We start from the raw sequence: 24,876 nt of genomic DNA, 5'->3' as shown, positions 1-24,876 counted from the left end.
CATTTTCACATTTTTTCCACCCCTTAATTTTATGCAAGAATTTGCATAAAATATTTTTTGGTCTCTACATGCATGTCATGCTGTTTTGGAAATGATCTATTCCAAACCCCGCATATCCTGTACTTTCAATTAAACATTAGGGAATGAAGGTCTTTAAAAACCTTCCTCCTCAGTGTGCTCTACCACCTCGCAAGTTTCACAGCCAATCACTGGTATCTTGCACCATTGATCAAACCTTAATAAAAAAGCATATGCACATGTTTCCAGGTGTCCACTGTATTTGCAATACAGATTACTGCCAAATCCTCAGATAATAAAGCACACATGTATAATTAAATCTACTTAATTAGCTCTACTTTAAATGAAACATATCTCACCAGTTTGCAACAAGACTCTTTTGTATCAGCATTTAAAACCTTTACCTGGAACGCTAAAATAAGGAAAACGGCTTTACACAGTGGAAAAGCTGTCGCTCTAAGGAGAAACTACAGCTTGGCTTGACAGTGTGCCTGTCTTTTCTGTTGGCAGCAGTGTCGTGCATAACCCACTAGAAGCTCATTAATTGTTCTATACATTGCCCTAACAAAACACAATCATATATACTCATGCAGGTGAAGGTAGCACTTCATCTATTTTAAAGATGGGATTTACCACTAAGGCTTATCCGGTGTTCTCAGGATTACTCAGAACATGAAAATACAAACATCAGTAATGAGATCTATTAATGCAGATTTCACTTGAAGCTAACTTAGATTTACTTTGCACAGTTAAGCGAGTTCGTTTCACTGGGAAAAAAAATGCCCTGAAGCAAAAAAACATCAAGTACTGTGGAGAATATTGCCCAACACGTCACTAAAAATAAATTCTACTGATTGGATTTTTTCATTTTCCCCCTCGAGCAGCACTTTTAAAAATACAATCTTTTAATGATTGTTTAATTTTCATATAACTAGAATATAAAGTCTTTACATACTGCTTTGCTGCAGCTGCAGTATAAGGCCTCATTTTTCATGGAAAAAAACTAATTACATGGTTCACCGCATTGCCTGTGGTACCACATCAATTTTATTTACATCCACAAAGTTGGACTTCAGTTTGGTCTCCCCACTCCAAGTTAATTCCCGGCACAGCGCACCCACAGCTCCCACCGATTCCTTAGCAAGGCCTCACTCTGGCTTTGACTCGGAAGGGAATCCAAGCTATTATAACCTGCCTTGGGATTTCCAATTATTTCTGGGTATTACTTACCAAATCCATAACATCAATTCCATTCCTTCCTTAAAAGCAGACTCCTACCATTGAGCCTAGTTCTACTGAAGCAGTTCTGCAAAAGAACTACTAAGCAGTGGCCACAGTACAGCACTATTATAGTTTTACAATTCATTTTTCAACAAAAACTGAAAAAAAAAATGCCTAATTGTGCTGACAAAAAAACTTAACGATTGACTACCCAAAATTTCAACTATTTCAAGGTTAGTGAAGAAATAAATATTGGCATTTAATAAATAATCTATAGTTTCTCCCTTCTGCAATTGGTATTCATCTTATCTGTAAATGGTAATCGCAATTTTAAGTGGAAAACCCCAAATTCTCAAATATGATTTTTTTTTTCCCCATAAAAATGAAAGTGGGGAGGGGGAGGAGACACAGACAAACTATGATATACAGGTCCCTTGAGTCCATTTTCCCCCTTCATATTAGAGTAAAATATCACAGAAGGTAAAACACAGGATGTCAGAATACACTGTCTACACTTGATCTCCAATCCAGGAATTCCATGGGTATTCATTTGATCTCCTTCCCAACACAGACTCCCTCCTAAGATGAGGAAGAGTAGGGAAGTAAGACAGGCAAAACTAAAAGCACTCTGATTCCTAAAAATAATATATATATACACACACACACACACACAAAGATTCCTTTAAACAACTCTCACACCAACTGTTCATAACCAATAGCTCATTTTAAAGCAGAAGAGGGAAAACTGGCACAAAAAGGGTATTTAGTTTTAAGGAAGGAAACGCAATAAAATGAACACATCTTGCACAGCCTTTTGTCAGCTTCCTGCATATAAAAGGACCTGGCACTTTCTTGTGAAGCATTTCCTCAATTCCAATTGATAGTATAGCAACCTCATTTCATATACCTCCTTAATTAAAAAAAATTACAAAAAGTTTATTTTGCCCAAAGTAAACTCTCATTGGCAATCACTGACACCAACTAACAGTGTCAAATAAAAGGCTGACAAACATTCTGCAAACTAAGGACAAATCCAGTTTTAAATCTCTTCATCTCTGAAAGATTTTTAAAAGTTTTAATTTGTTTTCATGGCTTTGTAAATAATCTATGCTACGCATTTAAGAAAATGTAAATGACTTATCTACCTGAAAATAATCAGACCAGAGACAGCCTTTCCAATAACTTAATATTCTAGGAAAGCTTTCTGCCATATGAATCTACTTGCTAATTCCATTCTCGAGCAGGGGTAATTAACCATTTCCAAATTTAACTTCCAATCATTAATAAGTGGCACTCAGCGCTCTGGCACTGGTAGCTTCTTTTTAAAGAAAAAAGCCATCAAAAAGAGTTACGTTTCAGCTCATGTGAGGTTCCTTGTATTCCTTGTTCATAAACTGCTTTCTCACGTAGTGCCTGTTCTCATTCCAAATGCTACAAGGCCTGGGAAGAGTTATAAACCATATCTATTCTAGAAGGACACTCACAAAAAATCTTAATATTACTACCAATTGTCTTAATATCATCTTACTATTGTATGCTTGTGTTCGTAAGCTCCTAAAGAATGCAAGGTTTAAGAGCACTTCCATTAAAGCCAATATTAATTTGCATGCTTACTCCACAGGAAGGAGTCTATATCTTTGATTTTAATCATTGCTGCACACACTTAAAAGTATATTCAGTCCAAGAGGAATGCCACCTCCTTCAGTAATTAACATATACTCTGAGCTGCTATGTGCCAGTGTATTTTGTAACTCCTGGAAGTCTTCCCTACCACATACAACTACTGCAAATCAACCACTAAGGGCTGCAGAGCACCCTGAAAAGACCCAAAATGGATTATTTCAGCTTGAAATGGAAAGTAACCAAGACTTCACAGAAAAAAAATAACATTAGCAGAATTTGAAAAAAAAATAAAAATAGAAAATTCAGAATTTCCATTTTCTACTTAAAATACCTGATGAACTTTGAAAAAACACACTGACTATTTAAGTCTTAAATGTTTAAGCTATACCCCATCATTGGGGAAATAACTTGAGAGCAGAGCAGTGTCTGGTGTTTCTCACTGACACACACAGTTCCTCAAACACATTTTCTCTGGACAACTTCCTAGAGCAACACCACAACAGCACTCCGAAATACCTACCCCCCCAAAAAGGCTGATTTCAGGGAAACGATCTGAAATTAGAAATGGCATCTTTGTATCAAATGCCCACAACCTCAGTGACCTGCTTTCAAGATGCCATTTAGTGTTCTGACCGATCGGAGCCCATCTCTAAGGTCATGTTTAGTCACTAGGGCTATATATATTTTCAGTAGATCTACACATCATATCCCCCATATACTTAGGGTAAAGCATTTTGTCCCACATACACAGATGCAAAAGACAGAGTGACCGTATCCATAAACTCTCCGTGCTGTTGGGCTAACGTCAAACAGTACTTGTCCTTATGAAAGCCACGCTTTCACAAATCCAAACGGTCCAACTCCTTCAAGCCTGTAAAAATGCTCAGTCCTTTCCTCCACTCACTGATCCCATGCCAATGAGCTTTTCACTTAAGACAGAAGACGACAGATTCCTTCAAATGTAAAGTCCAAATATATAACAACCAAAACACAAACCAGAACCCAATCAGTGACGCTGGCAGGAAGAAGGAGGCATCCAGCAAGACACCTATAAAATACAAGTATCTCTGTAATTCACACCTGTCTAATCCAGCACCTTACAAACCCACTGCTGTTTTGCAAATAACTGTTTTTACTTTATCTCCCATGACATTTAACTACCTAAGCTATTGGAAAACTGCTGCATAAACAATTGGTCATAGGGGCTCCTATTTATAACTAAGATTTTTCCCTATTATTATTTGAAGATACTTAAAGTCAGTTTCTTACTTGCCATTTTATCTAGAGCACCTCCTAGGTGGTTTAAAGATAAGGTAACCCACACAGGTTAAACAAATCAGAATTCTAAACTGAGGCTTTTGTTGAAGACACACTTAAAAGTTTTTCATTTAAACTAAGCACTCAGTGTCATATAAAATTGTTTAATTGCATGGCTTATTCAGAGAAATCAATAATTTTAATTTAGACTTGAATGGATATGAAAAGACAAACATGCAAATTAAAGCAACCACTACATTTTTATTACCCTAGCAGAGCTCTCATGCCACACACTGCACTGCTGTGGCTCAGCTGACAGGCAGGTAAATTACTGTGCTGCACTCAGTTGTTTAGTTTTGTTTGTATACTCATACTCAAAATTCGAGGCATTTTCAAGAGAACACAAGTTTATGAAAGTGCAACTAATTTTGACTTTCAAATATTTCAGTTTTGTGGTCTGCTTACACAATAAAAAAAACATTACTACTTTTTTTGTGACTTGATGCTGGAGGGAAAGAATGGGGGGGCATGATGGGGAAAATGAAAGCAGACACAAAGCCTCGAGCAACATCCTTGGCATTTTTCAAGGAATCAGTGACACAAATGCCTCATTCTAGCAGAATTTAGCACCAGTATTCTATCTATAGGAAAGTCTGAACTCTTCAAAGGCCCTGAAAGGAGGAAGACAGCCTCAGTAGCTGTAGAATTTATAACATTTTTACAATTTAAATTGCTTTGAATGATAATCTGGTTAAGTCAATACAGCAGTTACAGTTTTTTTTTTTTTTTTTTTAAGTATGCCGCAAGTAAAATAAGCATTATCTGATTTATAAACATAACAGAATTGCAAAGCTTACAAGTGGGAGGGAGTAAGGAAGAAGACAACTTCCCAGATTCCTGCAGCATCCTGACAGCAGGAATAGATTTCCACCTCCTTCCCATCATCCTGTATTTCATTCCCCATATGAACTACAGCACTCCTTTCTCCATCCTCTGCTTGTACACCCCTTTATGTCCTTCTGCAGAATCCTTTTCCTGCAGACATTATCCTACTTAAATCTGGGACAGCATTTCAAGTAAAGATCACTCAGAGCAACAGCACTGCTATGCCCAAGCAGACCTAACTCATTCAGCACTGCCAGGAGCAGTGTTGTTGAACACGTGCTCGGGCTATGGACATCGGTGTCACACTGCTGCTGCCAACAGCTTCAAAACAATTTCCAGGTTTAATCCCACTTAAAGATCATTGTGCAGAAGGCTCAGACATGGATAACTCCCTATAATTCTGGGGCAGGCCAAAATATTATTGATCCTGAGTCAAAGTTATGTGATTCTGTATTTGCTATATTCCATCCCACACTATAGCCAAGCAGGTTCAGCTTTTCACACATTAAATGTCTCAATATGCCATTAGCTCCAGAAGCAGCATTACAGGACTGTAACCACATATGACATAAACAACCTACAAGAGCAACAGAAGCTATTACCTTCAATGCCCTAATAAAAAGAAACTTAAGTCCTATATACTGCATTTGAAACATTAAATAAACTATATTTCACAATGAGAAAAACATATATTATAGCTTTCTGGGTTAGGAGAAATATTACCCATGCCTTCATTCAAAACAGGTGCCTCAAAAAATTTACATGAGTGGAATGGATTGGTGAAGCACTTCTGATCTATCTCTTTAATTATACATGATCACATAGCTACCTGCATGAAATCCGCCTGAAGATACACAGAAAGTGTTTCATCTCTGTGATTTCATAGCTTATATTACCAAATAAACAATCTGGTAGGCACAAAAATATGAAAATTTGCAAGAGTCTGAAGAGAGGTGAATAAAAATGGAGAACAAATAAGGAAACCAACATATCCAGCCAGACCTCAAAAATACGGAGGTCAGGGATGGGGAGGATGAGGAGATAAAAGTCAATTAGAAAAGAAAAAAAGGTGCATATTTCTACTGGCATATAGGTCTACCCCCCCCCTTTCTTTTTTTTCTCCAATCACCCAGCCAACAGAAGGTACCAAAGGCTATCACGCCAAAGATTTATTACTAAAATAACAACAACAAAAGATCCTTGACATTATCAAGCTTATTCTGTTATTTTGTTTATTTCCAGGATTGGTGAAATTTTGGTGTTGCTCTTCCAGACAAAAAAGAAAGGTAAAATAGAAGCAATTATTTAAGCAGCCTGGTAAAATAGGATTTAAAAGGCAAAGTCCTCAGGCAAGCTAGGTCTCCTCACAGCAACACGACAATCAATAAGCATCAATAAGCAATATTCATATAGTAGATATAGTGGAAAAAAAAAATAAGGATGACATCAGGTGAAGTCAACCTTGGTCAATCATTTTAAGGATATATACACTATAAAGACAGTGAGAACAATCAAGTTGCTTTAAGTGTACAGATGTTCAAAGTTACCAAAATTACCTTACCCTATCTCTCTCCTTCCTCCTCTTTATCCTACTTGCTTGTTGAATCTTGTCTCTATTTTGGTTCAAATCCTCCAGTGAGGTCAACATGGCAAAATGTGACCTTGCAGAACACCCTGGAGGAGCTGTGCAGACACAGCTTTAACTCACTTTCTAGGATAAGTGTCTTTATTCTATCAACTGTTGTCTTAGGAAAGATTTTTTTTTTAAATGCTTTGAAAAACAATTTATTTTTTGTGGGATTTCACAAAAAGAAAAAAAAAACTATGGAAGAATCTTGGATGGGACTCAAGTTCATTTCAATTTTTGTTTTGCTATCCACCTGCATGTCACTTGCACCCAAAAAGCCAAAGGGATAAGCTTTTTTTCTTTAGGTCTTAACACACAAGTTGTAACAAAAATCAAATATAGAAGCAAGTTAAAATCCCTTAACAACAGGGTCCTTTATCTACTGAGGACAGAAAAAAATAGTAGCAAGGAGAGAAGAAATTGAACAACTTACTGTGCAGTTCATGATGAATCACATCTACCAGGTTTGGCTCATCACCCCACCAGAATATCCACAGCTCCTTACAATCCGGTTTGACGTCGCGGCGCCACACGCAGAGCAAGTTGGCTTGCAGGCAACGGATGAAGCTGAGCAGGATCGGATCATCCTGCGCCGGGGCTGAAATGATAGGGCCACAGTCCCCATGCCCTTCAAAATTGTACCTACGCCATTTGATGCCAGTGAGTTCAGCCTAGAAAAGTGGAGGGGGGGGGGGAGAAAAAAAAAAAAAAAAAAAAAAAAGCTTAAATCCACTGATTTGAGACTCAAGTTACAATACTAGAATTGGTTTGTTTTGTTTCAGTTGGTCATTTAAATTCACAGAATTCAGCTCTAAACAATCAAAAGTATAAAAAAATAAAATGCCACACAAAGCACACACGAACGCTGACAATGCCTGTATTTTCTCATTTTCCCTAGGGAAAAAACAGAAGAATTTTGGAACCAGCATTGAGTAAAAACATGGCTTATCCCTGCATTTAGGCTTTTCACTGTAACCAAACTCATATCCAGCTGAGTTACTACAGTTGTAAAAAAAAAAAAAAAAAAAAAAAAAAAGGCCTGGTCCCCCACACAGGGCAGTATAAGTTCACCATCTGTCCAGAAAGTTCACAACTTGGTAGTCATGACCAGAAATTGTTCCAGGACATGGGCAAACGTATGACCCAAGGATAAAGGCTTCAGATTGCGATGTTACATATTTACCACATGCTTTTTATTCTCATTTTTCTCAAACGAAGGGAAGCATAAAGGGGAGAACTGCGATTTACTTTTCCTTGTGCAGCCAGAACCCTGTTATTAACTGCCACGGCAGATAAGGAGAGGAGGAAAACAGCTTTGCAGCCTCGGGGAGGTTTCCTGGGTACGAGGGGAGGACGAGGACGCGCAGGTGCTTCGCGCAGCCGAGCCAAGAAGCACTTGCTGGGCAGCCGAAGAGCTCAAAGCCCAGAAGAGCTGACAGCTAGAACCAGGTCAGCAGAGCAATGCTTCAAGATTTATTTTCATTTATTTTCTTTTGAAATAGCCGAATCTCAGAGCTCTCCCCTCCCATCTTCTCTTCTCTATGAAATACCCAGACTGCTCCTTTTTAAATCTCTATGACCGTCTTCTTCCCTCACCCTTCTCTCCCCTGCCCTGCTGCCCGGTTCCCTGCTTCTCCTTGCTCCCAGCTCATCCCCAGGGCTGTTTCTGCTTCTCCTTCTCACCTCTGGCTCTGGGAGCCAGCCCAGGGCACAAGCGGAAGTTCTCAAGCGACTTTTGATCTAGCTGGCACGGGTAAAGTTACCAAAACAGTGGTAAATATATGCTCAGCATTCACCGTGGACCTGTATCAGGGTTTCTAACACACGCTAGCACACTCTTCCTGCTGTTACTTATTGTTACTTCATTTAAAGCATTCCTAGCGGGGAAATTACCAGGGCACGCAGCTCTTGTGATCCCAAAGAAAAGCCAAGTCCACAGCATTGAGCTGCAAACACTCAAACACAGCAACAAACCTCTGACAGGAAAAGTCACTGCCAGACACAAGAGGAAGATGAAGCAGTGCTGTGGAAACATGCTGGAAGTGAATGAGTAGTAAATTAAGCTGTATTTAAACAGCAAGTCTGCCTTTCATCTCTGCAGACACAATATACAGAGAATATGAATGACGAAAAGGGTCAAGTTTTCCTCCTAAAGATAATAAATATTTTATATATATATATATATATATTCCTCTCATTTTAATCATCTGGAGAAGGAAGTTTAATCTCCTGTCTTGCACTACTCCATCCAAAATCCATATAATATTTCATACATAGAAAGAGCCCCCTCCAAGTCCACAAACTTCCTTCACTATCCCTCCCTAAAAAAATCTACTTTGCTAAGTAGATATGGTTTCCATCATATCAATAACACAGACAAAAAAAAATACTTGTATTTCTTTGATCTTGCAAGTATATCCTTTAAAAGAATTTCACCTTATTCTGCCTAAATATTACCCAGCAGAGCAACATTCTGTTCCACAACTAGTGGTCCTGCAAGCACACTTCTAGGACACATCTACCATCCTTCATGTGATAGGGAAAGTCCAACAAACCACTCAGCTGCAGGGAAACATGTTTACATGTCATAACCCATCAGGATCATGAGATAAACTTGGAAGAAAAAAATAGGAAAAAAAAAAAAAAAAAGGAAAGAAGCACCAAAACAGAATAACTTTTACTCTGAAGCAGAGAGCTTCTGCTCTTTTCTACCGACAAGCTCCTCCAGCTCTCTGGTAACTCAGCAGGATTAACCCCTCACTTTCCATCCTCATTACAGTGCAGTCAAGCAAAGCACACAGAAACCATCTGATCTGTGCCCAATTTAAATTTGCTCTAACAACCTTCTGGACTACAGGCTGTGAGGAATGACTAGTGCTAGGGCTAACGGGGAACCCAATGACAACCCACACAGAAAACGCCTCCTACAGAGAGGACGAGCACTGGGCATTCAGGCTTTGGAGTTGAGTAAAATTCCATCTCACGCCTGGTCAAAATGGCAGAGTCTGCGTTTATTTGGAAATACTCATTTCTGCCTGAAGCTTTAATAGGTGGCATAAATACTAAGCCCAGGGATAGCTGAGAGAGGCACTGCAGGATCTCCCCTTCCACCACGGGCTCCAAACAGAAAGCACAGACCATTAGACTGCACCCATGCAGGTCCTGGAGCAGCCCAAGAAGCCCTCTACTTCATGGCAGTGCTGCCATAAAATGCCTAGGGAGATGATCCAACTAAAAACCACAGGCATTTTATTAAGCAATTCTTCTCTCAATGCAGCTCAGCCCCAAAGCCTGCTTCATCAAACTCAAGCCAGGAAGGCAGAGGCTGGGAGAGCTGGGCAGGGTGAGCAGAGCTGCTTCTCTGAACAGGACCCTGCGCTGGAGCAGCCCCTCGTACTCACAGGGCCCAAGCCACGAGCACCGAGCTGACCAGGCTGCTGGTCACATGGAGCTGAGCAGATACGAGCATGGGCTGAAGTGACCACCTTGCCCGCTGCTGTAGCCCATCGGTCCTGCAGCTTTTCCTACATGCTCCACATTGGCTTGGGATGGTTGCTGCAACGTACGAACAGCACTGACAGGACTAGCAAAGAATGAATTTGCAAATACTCAGAGCTAACCGACGCTGATAGTAAATCATGCTTTACGCAAAAGACTTTGTGCTTTGGTTTATAAAGGAACATATGTTTTCCAGGAGGGTGCTGCAATGGATTCAACTTCCCAGAAGAACAGATATTTTCTTTTAACTCTGTAGATGCAGAGCGAGATATTCATACGAAGCTTGTTCTAAATGCACTGGATGCACCAGCTTGTTCTAAATTCACCAGGCCTGAAAGGGAACAAAACCAAAATGTAATGAAAGACACCACCACCAGTGCCCCAGATCTCTAGCATTAACCTAACACCCACATTTTCCGACAAGACTCTACAGTAAAAATTCTCACGGCACTAAATGATCTGATTCTGACATAACCAAAACCTGCTGCCAGTGTGCAAGAGTTCACACCTAAAACTCCACATAGGCATTTGAACACACTCGAAACAAACCCAAGAAACAGGTATTAATAAAGACATAGTCCTGCCAACATTTTCATCCAGAAACACGGCCAGAGAAAGAATAGCACAAACCTTTGAAGCCTTTTGAAGAGGAGTGAGAACCCAGATGTCCTTCCTTCTAGGTGACTTTATTTCAACCATTAGACTCAGCAGGATGAAACAGCCTCAAAAGAGAGCCTTCAAAGAGCCTTCAAATCCCATCTCCCATATAAAAAGCAAGAGGAAGACAGAGAGGATGCAAGTGAACAATTTCTTCACTCTTTCTAACAACTATTAGACTGCTGTGTTAAACACAGACACCTCCACTTCGACCCACAACGGCTGCAGGTCTTGGCCGTTTTAATTCCAGGACAGAACGTAGAGCTGTAAATGCCCAATAGATAGAAACCCAAGCTGTCCGTCCCCCCGTCACCACCACAGCTCAAACCAGAATACTCGACAGGCAGGAAGGATCTTTTGCAGCTCTCAAAACACCATCCAGATGGGCAGAGGTCAGGCTGCTAAAAGCCACAATTCCCCAGTCCCATTTCACAGAGCACAACCTGGCCCTGGCTGGCGACCAGCAACCCTGAAGATTTAATTAGTGCTGTGTAGTCACTGTGACTCTTTTCCGCAGTCCTCGCACAATGGATCTCCCTCCTCCTCCTCGCTTAGCTCCACGAAATGTTCTTGGGCTCTGTGTTGTACAGGAAATCCAGAGACCTAATCAAGAAGCTGCGCCAGACGAGCCCCTTGAAGGGGTTATATGAGAAGGCAGATGCAGCAGAACATCTGGAGTTTGAGAAATATTTACACTGTGTGTAGAGCAAAGTGATTTCTGCATAACTGTATCTTTCTCTAAGTTTTAGTCATCATTTTTAATGTAATCAACTACTATTTTTCTTGCCTCGCATAGTACCTAAGGATGGGAAAAGCCAAGAAGGATTCAGGGCTTGGCATGTGGAAAAAACGGCTTACATCCACATAAGTAAGGATATACAGAAAACCCTTGGAAGCTCTTATGAGCAAAAGAACTAGATATCACCAAGCCACTCGGCTCCAACCCTGGCTTTCTTGAGGACTTGCATCACGGTGGTTTGAATCATTTTATTCTTCACAGTTCTCCTACCCAGAGGAGGATGAAAAAAGTATAAAAATACTTAGCACCCTTTTGGACAGAAACCTGGACTTCAAGGAAATAAATCAGTGCTTCAAACATAAGTTTCTCTCTCTTCAGATAATAATGCAAGATATCTTCACTCTTCAGTCATGTACTGGTAAAAGCAGGTTTCAATTAACAGAGAACATAAAAATTAATGAGCTATCTACAGCACACCATCTTTAAGCGATGACACATTTCTCTCAAAGCAGCTGAAAGCATTCCCCACTGTTTGTAACAACTCATATGGTTACAAACACCAATGAAGAAAAACTTAATGAAACCCAGTAAGATCCATATTCAGTGAAAAATCCTGACAGAGTACAAAACCAGACTGGGATGTGCACTGGAAGATAAAGTGGAATATTGGATAACAGCCCCTTCACTCCATCTATCCAAAACACAACTGATACAACAGTCCTGGGAAAAACATGTTATGTAATTGTATGACCACAGCATATGCCCTTCACATGTGGAAAGATGTTAAATTGATCAGGGTATCCTGAAATTCTTTATTTTCTAGACTCTGAAGTTAGGTGCAAAAACAATGCTCCAATTTTTCTTCAATTCTGTGCAAGGAACAGGAGTTGCTAATTTAGTTGAATTTACACTTCTAAATTTGAATGTGTGTATATATTTGCCAATTTTACTGGATCTGATCTCAGGGAATCTTCATTCAAGTAGTTATTCTGAAGCCACTGGAGACTCATACTAAGGACCACTTACACGAGTAAAGAGCTACATAAGAAAGCCCTCAGTTCCTAGTCCAGGAATTTAAACTGTAGTTAAAGGTGTCATGGGAATTACACCACCATTTTAATTAAATGCTATAAGATCTTGCAGACAGATTCAAGATTAGCACCATCTGTTTTGGTTACAGTGCTCTATTTCACTACATCATCATCATAGAGCAACAAAATATCATTTCACATGTCTACTCAATTTACATACCAGACAAATTTTATGCGATTTTGATACACCTCACTAAAAAGGAAGGACAAACGGATGGACAGACAGAAAGACTGAAAAACAGTCTACAAATATAAATGCTTCCAAAGAAGGGAGGAGGAGGGAAATGCTACCACACACTGCACAAGAACTCATCCCCTACTCCCACTAAAATAAATTATTTAGTAACATCTGCTTAAGTCCCTGCCCAGTGAATAGGAAGAACAAAGGGAAAAAGAAAAAAATATACCAAGGAACTACAGAGAATTCTTGACTAAAAACTGGAGCTATGAAGCAAATTATTTCTTTCTACAATCACAGAAAGACATCCTCTTGGATGCACAGCTTTCCACTGTAAGTGCAAAGACGTGGAAAGAGCTGTCCGCAGCCGCTCTCACCTGCCTTTTATTCCCGTGCAACTGTCGTGACTTAGAAAACATAAAAACAACCATCCTCAGCCATTCACAGGCTCCTGAAATCAGATCATTCACTAGGTTACGCATTAACATTCCCCTCTATGCACACAAAGGAGAAGGGTTTGTGCTCCTTTCCCCCCAGCACTTATCTCTTCAGTCCCCTTAGAACAGGAGGAAGCAGATAGCAATGGAGAAAGGTCACACGATAAAATGAACTAGCTCTGTCTTAAGTTCAATATGACATTCCTGTTAGGCAAAAGAGACTGGGACAAAAGCATTAAAATACATAAAGTTTTGTTTCTTTTTTATATTCTGAATTCACAAACAATAATAAAAATTAAAATCAGGAACACATGAAAAACACACTGAAATGGCCCTCACATGGCCAATATAAAAACTGCACTATCCTTAATGCTTCAAACAGCTGAGCTGAATATCATTCTTAATAAAATTCTTAATATGCAACTGATCAACAGCCGAATGACGCATCGACTTACCATCTTTCCTTACTGAAGGACACTGCCAAGTGTCTAGAAAAAGCACAAAAGAGCCACTAACAGCCATTTTAGAAGGAAGATTGGGAAAGCTATTTTGTAGCCCGTTTATTCCTGATGGGAGCCCAGCGCTGGGTGCTGCAACACGCTCCCCTCTTCCTCTCCCCACCTAAATTATGCTCACCTAAATGCTAGTGATTCAGAGCTGTGTGTGACAAGCAACAGCACAAGGGCATTTGTGTGTCATCTTTTCCTCATGGTGCTTCGACAAGTCTCAAAATACGTTGGCTATAACCAAATTACTATTACCAGAAGTCTTTCTAAAGGAGCTCTGCGCCTGGGAAGTTCTGAAATAGGACATCATGGTATGAAGGATCAGACCAACTCAAATTAAACCATATAGAGCTAAATTATACATGTCTATGGATACTCATCATTAAGGGCCACAAAACACAATGAGACTTGCTGGTCTAAAAAATAAACACTAGTGACAAATGTAATTTTTATCTTCTCACAGATGGAAATGCAGTTCTGTGTATGAGGTACGTAAGCAGCTAGAAAAGATCAGTGGATTTAAATAGATACACACACACACACACACACACACACACACACAAACATAGGCAAGCACAACAGTCAGACCAGTCTTGCAAGGAATTTAAGTTGGCAAATTTTCCCAGTGGAAAATATAAAAAGGCTCTAGCATTAATGCTTTAGTTTCTACAGTTCTGGCAGATGCAGAAGATACCAACAAGGACGGTTTGAGGGGCAAGCCTAAAGGAAAGAGTAATCTAATATGAAGGCCCAAATTGCAGATATGTCTCCCAAGAGTCACAGAAATTCAGCATCAAATGTTAAAATGAAAGAAAATGAAGCAGAAAGCAGCAGGATGAGCACACACTGAAATACTGAAAGTCAGCATCTTTCTGGGGCCCATGGCTCAGAGAACTGTAATCCAGAATTGCTAAAATAAACCTGCACTGGAGAGAAAAAGTGTGTGGAAATGGAAGACTTTATCTATGAAGTATATAGGGATTTCTAACAAGCACTTGAGAAGATCTCTTAAGGAAGCCAAGTAAACACACAGGTCCAGAGCCAAAGCACTGCTACAGGTAAACAATTACTAAAGAAATAAGGGCTAGGAGAAAAAAAAAAAAAAAAAAGTCAATTTTAACATTTCCAGCAAAAGCAACAGAAAGCAAATTCAAAACAAAACTACGTGGTTCATCACACAACAAAGCTACGGAACTTCTTGTATCAGAACAGTGCAAATGTCCCCCCCAAAAACAGGTCTTAGTTTAAAAGGAAAAAAATAATGTTATTGAGCATTTGTCTAGTTCAAAAAACCTCTCAACCAAATATACCTAAAGCCCGTGAAATTCTTTGAGGGAATGACTATTATTTGCCTGATTCATTCTTATACTCTTCTCCAGGTACTCACTACTGCTCACCTGTCTGGAGAGGACTTTGAGGACAGTATTTTGGTCTCCTTTTTCTCCTGGTAACACTGAGGCACTGCACTGAGCAGCTGAAGCAAGCGTCTAGGTCACCTTCTAAATGCCAGGAGTGATGTAATCCGGAATATTTTCATTTTAAATGCATCTGTTAAATAGATGCCAAAAATGAATAAAAATTAACACTCAGAGGTGGGTGAATGATTTAATCTGCAAGTTCTCTTCAAAGAGGCAGAATTAGAACCCAATAATTCCCCATTTCTCAAATGACCCAAGATGCTCTCTTACAAAGACGAAATAGTCCAACAAATGAAAAACTGACACGAGAAATCACTAACAGAGAGCTAAATTTTAAACAAATTCTCAGCCAAATAAAGGAATTCTCTCTCTTTTTTTCTCCTTCCTCCTTTCTTTCCATGGAAGGATGGAATTTTAAAACATTAAAATCATATAACGGACCATCCGACGCTTCCCAAACCAAAGGTACTAACATACAGAGAGAAAAAAAGAATAATAAAAGAAAATAAAAAAGGGATGTGGGTAGAGGAGGGAACAATCCAAGTAAATAAAATTTGTGATAGAAGGTAGAAAAATGCAGATCCTTTTCTTCCTTATGCATGGAAAACTGTTTCAAAAAGCTCAAAGCTAAAACATTTCTGCATACCACATCTAAGCTGAATTATTTGGTGAATACCGAGAACAGTTCGCACAGACATTTTATGCATGTTTCCATCACTGACCTGCACTGCCTGCATCGGGCCTGGCACAGATTCCTAGCTCCAAGCAAGGATGGTAGGAACTGTATAGAAATACAATTGGACAGCCTGGGTTCTCCAGAATCAACATTGTCTTGAGCAGTGATATCAAACAAAGCTCAAATTGTGAGGCAGGCTGCCAAAAGCCCTTAGCCCTCAAAAAGGGAAAAATAAATAATAAAAAGAATAAAATACTCAAGAATTCCTGCACATGAACCTCTCAATACAGAAAGCAGTAAATTAGTCCACAACATGACCAGCCATGTAGATGCATTTTGCCAACCTTCTTACTGTCATTCCTGTAAACACAGGACACCACCCTAGCAGGAGACAATTTTGGGCATTTAAGAACTGAACTCAACGAGACATTATTCAAGCATACACATAAAAGGAAATAACCAAAAACACTGGTGGTGACCAGGGAATGATGAGGAAAAGACAGCACCCTTCACTCAGTGATCATTTTTATTTCCTTCTCCTTAAACAACTAAGAATTCACTAAAGAAAACACAGGAAAATGTTTCATGAGAGATGATACAATAATAACAGTCTCCCACCTATTACTAAAAATTAATTTCACAAGGCTGTCCACTTTTTTCCTTTATTGAGCTTCTTTGTCCCCTTTCTTAAGGAGTGTAGTAATGTCTTGTATATGTTTGGCTTCATCAGTCATAAAAACGTAAATATTGCCAACAAGCCCAATACCAATGGGCTACGTACAACTATTTTCCATTTCAAACGATCAAGAGAAAGGAACTAAAAGCTCAAATCCTATTTTCACACGCACTACTGTGATTCTGCTCAGTGCAGTGAATTCAGAGGCTGATCAGCAACAACTTCCCCCCTCAAAAAAGGAGAGAGAGAAGCCAAATGCCTACAAGGTATTTGAACCAAGGTAAAAATGGCATAAGAGTTCACGTAGTTCAAGGAAATTACTTGAAGCTTTATTTAGCAATAAGCAAGAAAGCAAACACACACATCTTTCCACCATGTAAAACACTTTCTGAAAAGCTAGACTTCCTCCAAGGCACCAAGGTGGTTATGTACACAGGTCACTCTCACTGCGCAGCGATCACACTACTGCGCGGCTCCGTGACGACCCGGAGCTGCGGCGGGAAGCGGCAAAAGCTGTTGGCCACCGCAGCACAGGTCTTTCCCCGCACTATGTTCTTCACCTGCGTGTGCAGAGAGAACCTACCACCGTGTTTCAGTGGTATTGCCTGCCCTGTCTGCTACAGCAGGATACTTTTATTAGATGGTTTCTCTTTGAAACTACCAGTTGGTGTTGGGGAACCAAAGTAAAGAAGAGTTATTTTTAAAGCAATACCTAATGTTTAACATGAACAGATTATACAATCTTTGGCTGAGGAAGACTGATGCCCACATGCAAATATGCACTCCAGATAAAGGGCTGGGCCATGGAAAGCACTTGTGTAGTTTTAGAACTGGCAGGATATTACTAAAATGAGCGTGCTTCTAATCAGAGCAGTATTTCTTTAATAGCGTTTGTGTTACCATAGCATCATCAAGCTCCAAATCCCACCGTGCTACACCCCACACAAAGAAAAGCACAACATGCCCACAGAACAGCAATCAACACACAGTCTTGACTGAATCTGGAACTGTTGTGGTCAGCCTTAAAGGCAACTGTCTTGAAAGACCAAGCGGCTGCTCGGCTACAAATAAGTCTGGGGAAGCCTGTGCAGAAGAGGAAGGTAGAAGGTCTGGGATGGCAGCTGGGAACCTTTCCCAGACAGGGAGTAGCAGCTAGAAAAACAGAAGTTGTAATTTATAGTTTAATTATACTGGCCTCTATTAGGAGCTGGTCTCACAGTACTGAATAAAAATAAAAGGCAGACAAGGAATCACCCACAAAGGCCTCAGAAGTAAAATCATGTAACGTAGAAGCAATGCAACAGCAAGGGCACAACAGGGAAAGAAAGCAGAGAGGGGCACGATGTGGTTCCAGCGAGAGGATGGGAGAGCAAAACTGGAGCAGGAGGCTCAGTGCTCGAGCCAAACCCAGATAAAAGGATGGTGCCTTAACTAAGGCAACCTCCGAAACACACCAAGGGGCACGCAGCACTCTGTTCTCAACAGACATCACTGAAAAGTGGAGCTGACAGTTAGGAATTCTCATCTAGCAATCCAAAGGCTTCAAATAAGCATAAGTGTTCAACTTGGTACTAAGTATGACATTTCAGCAACACTTATTTTTAGACATTTTAAAAAACAGTGTATATGCACAGACATATATTTACCCAGGCATAACTTCTGTGAATGATCAGAGATCAAAAATAAAAACATCAATAAACATTCTTTCTTCAGCTAGCAACCTAAGACCATCAAGATAACACATTCAGCAGAGGACACTTCTCCCCCTTAGGTCAAGAACCTCAGGTACTATAGATTTTTTCCAAAGTAATTGTACTGTCAAGGAGGAGGAAAAAGGCGGGGGGGGGGAAACACACACACAGAGAGAGAGAGAGAGAGAGAGAGAGAGAAGAAAGGTCTACAAATGAGATTAAAGAGCTTCCTCTTTAATCTGTTCCACATGAGGAAGTGTGGAAGGGAAGCCGAAGGGAAAAATCAAGTTCAAAATGTTTCAGAGAACTGGAGGTTTGTCAATCCTGCACAAGTTGTATTGAAAAATCTAGATATTTTATGTAGTTGCAGACAGTACTATAGAAAGAGCAATTAAAAAAAAAAAAAAAAAAAACACACACACACACACAAAAACACCCCACATCAGTTACCTAGGAATTTTGTTTGGTTCTAAGATCTAGACCTTACATCTAATACTGAAATATTTTCTTAGCCATACTAATACAACAGCCCTCCCACCAGCAGTCACTTTGCCATGGAAAAGCAGAACATGGTCGTTGGACAAGGATTCCTGCTTTAGCAGAGAAGCACAGTCAGAAACTACTCAAGACTTGCAGAAACCCTCATTCAGGTTGTTTCCTAGGGGCTGGCTCGGGATTCTCCGTACATTTTGTCCTGCACGGCAAACGCCACTCCCACGCACCTCATCTTCCTTACGCAACGTTCAGGAAAGGTTAGTTACCTAACATATTCATTAATTCTCCTCCCAAAGCCGGGCAAGCTGAAGGTATTGAACACTGCTACTCCCAACCTTTTTGCAAATCTAGGCTCACTTTCTTTAAATTGACACCCTGGCAGATACCCACTAAACTGCTAAACACATACTGACAGCACATAAGAAAAGCCTCTCACTAAAGATACTTAGAACTTAAAATGATATTTTCTTAGCAGGAAGTGAGCAAACTAACTAATGCAACCTTTCTACTTCTATCTAAAATTCGAGATGTACATAACTAAAAGGATCAAACATTTTTGGAGAATTTGAGAAGTTTTAAGTTCCTAAAAAAATATGTACGTAAATTCAAACCTACACATCAAGAAAGCAGTCTCTGATGTAGTGATGCAATATAGTGCATGCCAAAGTCACAGCCTACTGCTTGGAGCACTGCATTTATGCTAATAAAATAAGCAAGAACGACTACTGGTTAATTTACTACTACTACTACTTAAAGATTTGGTTGAGCAATCAACCATTTACTATAAAGTCCTTTACTGATAATTATGCAATACCAAAGAAACCCTCAGAATCGATGCCTATGATCCTAATCTTCCCTTTCTGGTAGCACAAGAAATCTTTAAGACAATAATTCAGTTGTCATCTCAGATTTCCTTGACTCCCTTCAGTTTCATTAGGAAAATGGCAACATATAATGGTGTATGTCAACAACTTCTGTTACTGCTTGCAAGCTGGGAAAAAAAAAATCACAGCATAGTGGCCATTTGATCTGTAAATTTGCCCCTGAATATTAACTGAAACAACAACAGCAATCTACCTACTACCTATGTTTTCCTACAGGAGAAAGCTGCCTTGAAGCGAGTGCTCCAAACAGCCAGGATTCTATCAAATCCCGTATGAATCACCACAGCATGGGCATTTGGGGCAGGCTGCATTGCTGTTGTAATTGTAATTTACCAACCACATCTGAACTTGGTACGCGCCACACCTGCTCTTCCACGGGAAGGTGAGACTTCCATGCCAAATACTCTGTAATTAATTCCTCTATGAATTTGGCAGGTGTTTTAAGAGCCCATTCCCACATTTAATACTTCAAAGGTCCTATGGGCACATCGTATTACTGCATACAAAAAAAACTTTTGTTTTGAATTAGTTTCCCAATAGCCACTATCCCAATATATAGGATAGCCACTAATACTGTTACCAAAAGAGAAAGGAATATTTGTCACCGAGTCACCGCCTTCACACGAAGGATTTTTAAGCCTCTATCACATTCCAACCACACAACACCTTGACTCCTGAGGACTTTGACTCATAAGATATCTAATCTTCCATCCCCTTAAAACTAGTCCAAACATTTGGTCCTTCCTGACACCCTATGCTGACCATTCTTACTATTATATGCAACACTGTGGAGCTCTAGTCTTCAGGGACATGGATGGCAGATGAGCCAGCCAGTTGAAGAAACATCTTCATGCTTGGTGCAAGCCCTCCCCTTCACATGATGAACCATTACTCACAGGAAAAATTCCATTCATTTCAGTAAGACTACTTCTATGACTAAAGGTTATTCACAGGAAAATGCTTTGCTACCTTGGCATAAAGTTTTAATACAGAGCATGTTACCTCAGAACATTTTCTCCCTAAACAAGTGTTGGCCAACTCTTAATTAGTGTTTAAATAAACCAGACTTTAACAATAGCTTATTAAATACTGTTCTAATAAAAACTTTTTTTTCCAGAAGCAGTAGCAGACATTTTGACTACTGCAAAACTAAAATTAGTATAAATATAATTTCTTCCGAAGTTGCACTGGAAATAAGGAACTTTGGACAGAAAACCTTTTTTTAAGGAGCAAGCCTACTAATCAACAGGAGGTATAACAAAATAAACAACAAAAGTTTCTATCCGAGACATAGTCTGATTATTGTTATACAAAGTGGCGCTTCATTGTATCATCTCACTTGAAAATACTGCATTTGGAGTAAAGTTCCAGGCTTCTTTGTGTAAGCTCTGGCTTAACAATGCATACAAACATTAACCAATTTCTGGGCTGGCTCTGTGACCCTGCCTCGGTATAGGGCAAAACACAAGGCAGGCGACAACCCCATCAATCACCACGCTGAAATGGGGTGACATTTCACCAAACTGTAACTACTAGAGGTCACGATCACATTCACCACCTGCATATTAAAAGCCATCTTTAAAACCTTAACCTTTTAGAAAATACATCAAAAGAGACAAGAAACAGTGTTGTCTGTCTATTGCCTTAACGACCATCTACAACTGACAGAATAAATAAGCTAAAACCCCAAAGTGCTAAACTAACTCAAACCCCTATTGCAGGCACCACGACAAAGCTCCACCTTTGTTGGGCTTGGAGAAGATCGCCCCTTCTTAAGTCAAATGATCGGCTGTGGGAAGAAACACTACACAGAAATAGGAAAGGAGAATCACAGCAGATTATTACTGTTTCAGAAGCAGAATTCGGCAGCCAAGAACATCACTTTTTGTCTCGAGCCCCACACAAAGCCCGAGATAAAAATTTAACAGTCAATTCTAGCAGTAGAATCAGTTCAGCACAGCTTCATAATCCACCACATTCCTGAGGAATGAATGATTTCCCATTAGCAGCTGATTAGTTTGGGCATGTTTTGGTTCTGTTGTATTGAAAAAGTAATTAGCAGGAGTTTCTTTAACTAGTAATCCACACTACTGTAGCTTTAATACACTGTAGATTTTGAAATGAATATGACAATTTGAGTTCAAAGGGTCAACACTCTCAGACGGGTATTTACATTTGTTATTTCCCTTCTCAATGCACTAAGACTTTCAGCAACACATATGGCCTCACGAACAGCAACATAAGGGAAATAAGTCACCCCAACAGTCATTGTATTTGTGTTGAAGTGCTCAAACAAATATTATTTTAATCAGGATTTTTTTTTGCAAGTAGATCCAGAAAACAACAACAGCAGAAAACTATTACAGTTTCATACATAGCACCACCTTAAAGGTATGGATACATCCCACAAAATAACATGGGAGTTTTAGGGTTGCAGATTAGACCCATTATTAAAACGCTCCCAAGAAAAATCTGCAAAATCTATTTCACCAGCATTGCACGTGCATTTAAAATTTTTCTAAAACATTCCCTCAGCCCAGCAAAGTGAAAGAAAAAAAAATCAGACCAAACCACAATAACCATGCAATAAGTTACAGTCCATGCTAATTGCACACCAACATTATTTCAGCAGTGACAGATCTGCAAATTCCAACTACATGCAAAGTTATGCTTCTCAAAAAATGCTAATCAATTTTCCATTAATTAATAGGGACTGCACAAACTGATTTTTTTCCTGAAAGACTATCTGTTATCTTGCTCTTACAATCACATACAACTGTTTCCCTCATGCTTATTGTTTTATTTTTCTTAGCATGTAAGAGCAGCATATTCAAAGTCACCATTACTGCTCCTGTATCTCCACACATATAGCATTCCCATATACTCATAAAAAGCTATCACAAGCAGAAATGTAAACATGAGTTTAAACAATGCATAACAGTTCAATAAAAAGCCAAAATGAGAATTTGATTTATTCTCACATAAGTGTCCCCGGGTCAGTTTTCTAGCAGGGCATATAGACATAGACTATGGCCCTTGTCCCAGACATTTAGCAAATACAAGCCAAATAAGCGTATACATATTAAAGAAAACAGAGGCAGAAGAATGACAGGCTACCGCACAGCAAAAAGATTCAGCATTTGCATTTTGAATTCACTTTCTGTTTCCCTCAACTCCTATAAAGGCAATAACAGTCCTTACCTTTCTATTGGAAGAAGAAAGGAACATAAACACACGCACCCACTTGCCGATTCCCCCAGCACCTTGGGGGAGGGCAGAGGGTTTTTATCCACCACAAACCTTTTGAGCGTTTTCCCCCCAAACCTACAATGCAAGTTTTTGTTTCAACTATACCATGATATACATATAAATCCCTCCTACCCCTGGACACTGGCCCCGGCAGCACCAGGGGAATCGCTGGGGACCTCGAGCCCCCTCGGCTCTGCTCTGGCCAGAAGGGCTAAGGCTGCTGCAGGTGGCAGGTAAAAAATAAAGCCAGACATTTCCAAGTGACACTGCCTTCCCGCGGAAGCACCTTGTTTCCCTAGTTCCTGTTCAGCCTACAGACCTGTGACCACAGCCAACACCGCAATTTTTGTGGGATTAAGCCATGCAACCCAAGGACAGAGTTGGCAGCCCCTGAGCAGGAGAGATGACAGCAGCCGCGTTACCGAGCCACCCAGGGCGCTACGCCTTCAACCACCGCTTGTCTCCCGAGAAGAAAAACAATACATAAATATCGAAATCGATGCACATCAAGCATAACCTACGCAAAAAACAAAGAGCGTAGCGCGAACGGAGAAGAGCCGGCGTTCAGCGGCACGAGCGCAGGGGTGAGCCCGAGGGGCCGCGCGGAGCGGCGGCCGCCGCCGAAATGGCGATTTCCATTGTGCGCGGCGGGCAGCAGCGCCCGCGCCGCCGCGGGCACAAAGCGGCGCCGGGGCCGGGGCGGTCGCGCGCTGGCGGCGGCAGCGCCGGGGGAGGGGCCAGCGCGGAGGCAGACCCGCGGCCCGGGCTATAAATCCCCGCAGGGCCCGCGCGCACTCACCAGCGAGAAGAGGTTGGAGTGACAGTCCTCCAGGCTCGCCCCGTTCGCCACCCAGTTGGCCGCCGCAGTCATGGTCCTCGGCGAGCCGCGTCGCCAGAGCGGGGCATGTCTGGAGGGCCGCGCCGGGCCCGGCGGGCAGAGCCGCGCACCCGCGGCTCCTCGAGGCCGCCGCGCCGCTGCCCCCGGCCGGCAGGCGGCGCCGGGCGGCGGCTCCGCGGCTCCTCAGGCGGCCGGGCCGCGCCGAGGGCGGCGGGGGCCGCTGGCTGCGGGCGCGGCCGCTCGGCGGGAAGGCGAGGGGGGCGCTGCGCGGCGCGGCCGCCGTGTCCCCTCCCCTGCGCGCGGCGCCGGTCCCCGCCCGGCCGCCCCTCGCGGCTGCCGCCGCTGGCTGTGCCTCAACGCTGTTTTCCTCCTCGTTCACGCGGCGGACCGGCGGGCGGCAGCCCCGCGGCGCGGCGGGAGGCAGGAAGGAGGGAGCGCGGGCGCGTCCCGGCGCGGTGCGCGCGGCGCTGCCCGCGCAGCGGCCCCGCTCGCCCGCTCCGCCTCACACAGCCGCCGCCGCCGCCGCTCTGACAGCAATGGCGGCCGCCAGGCGCGGCGCGCCTCGCCATTGGCCGCCGCCGCCCCACGTGACGCGCGGCGGAGGGGCGGTGGCGCCGGCGCCGGGGGCGCCCTCCCTCCCCGCCTCGCCGCGGCGCCCGCTGGGGGCGCGCGGGAGCGGACGGGGGCGCGCGCTGAGGCCGCGGCCGCCTCCTCGCCTCGCGGGGGCGGCCCCGGCGCTGCTCCGATGGGAGGCGCAGCGGGAGCGCGCAGGGGGCAGCGCTGCCACCTCCGCTCTCACACGCTGGGATTACCCCTACATCTGAAATCCCAAAACATTTCCACACGTTTGTTCCATCTGCAGACGTGCCTCGCACACACTGGGTATAGTTCACTGTAAAAGAGTTTCACAGAAGTACCTTAAAATACCCTGAAATGTTTTCTTAGTTACAAAGCAAAGAATAAGCAGCCCAAGTTGTGTTCAAACACGCAATTCTGAGCAGTATTTCAGGCTGCTGCTGCTTGGATGCTCCCTGTCTGGGTCTGCAGTCACTCACAGGCCCCAATTCCTCAGTCACTACCTCAGCTAAGATGCTGCTCAAAGGACCAAAAATCACCTCAGATGTCAACACAGAGCGTGACGCGTCCACTCCATTCGGTGGAAAAATGTCTCCCTCGGTGCTCGGCAGCTTCCCTTGTGGCTCTTATCTTGCT

The 24,876-nt window shown here is 41.9% G+C and overlaps 1 protein-coding gene across 1 annotated transcript in view; it reads right to left on the bottom strand.

Moving 5' to 3' along the window:
- MED13L (mediator complex subunit 13L) overlaps positions 1 to 23,747 on the bottom strand; it is a 177,858-nt gene extending 154,111 nt beyond the window's left edge. The window contains exons 1-2 of the mRNA XM_088535278.1: positions 23,626 to 23,747; positions 7,065 to 7,302 (exon numbers count right to left, since the gene is read on the bottom strand). Of these exons, the coding sequence (XP_088391404.1) occupies positions 7,065 to 7,302; positions 23,626 to 23,697 (310 nt within the window). The 5' untranslated portion in view covers positions 23,698 to 23,747. The remainder of the gene's footprint in view (positions 1 to 7,064; positions 7,303 to 23,625) is intronic.
- Between the last annotated feature and the right edge of the window lie 1,129 nt (positions 23,748 to 24,876).

Source organism: Tinamus guttatus, unplaced genomic scaffold (genome assembly GCF_059628265.1).
Source record: "Tinamus guttatus ecotype Peru unplaced genomic scaffold, ASM5962826v1 Tinamus_guttatus_pri_ptg000628l, whole genome shotgun sequence".
NCBI classification, from domain to species: domain Eukaryota; kingdom Metazoa; phylum Chordata; class Aves; order Tinamiformes; family Tinamidae; genus Tinamus; species Tinamus guttatus.
This window is presented reverse-complemented; position numbering and strand designations above follow the sequence as displayed.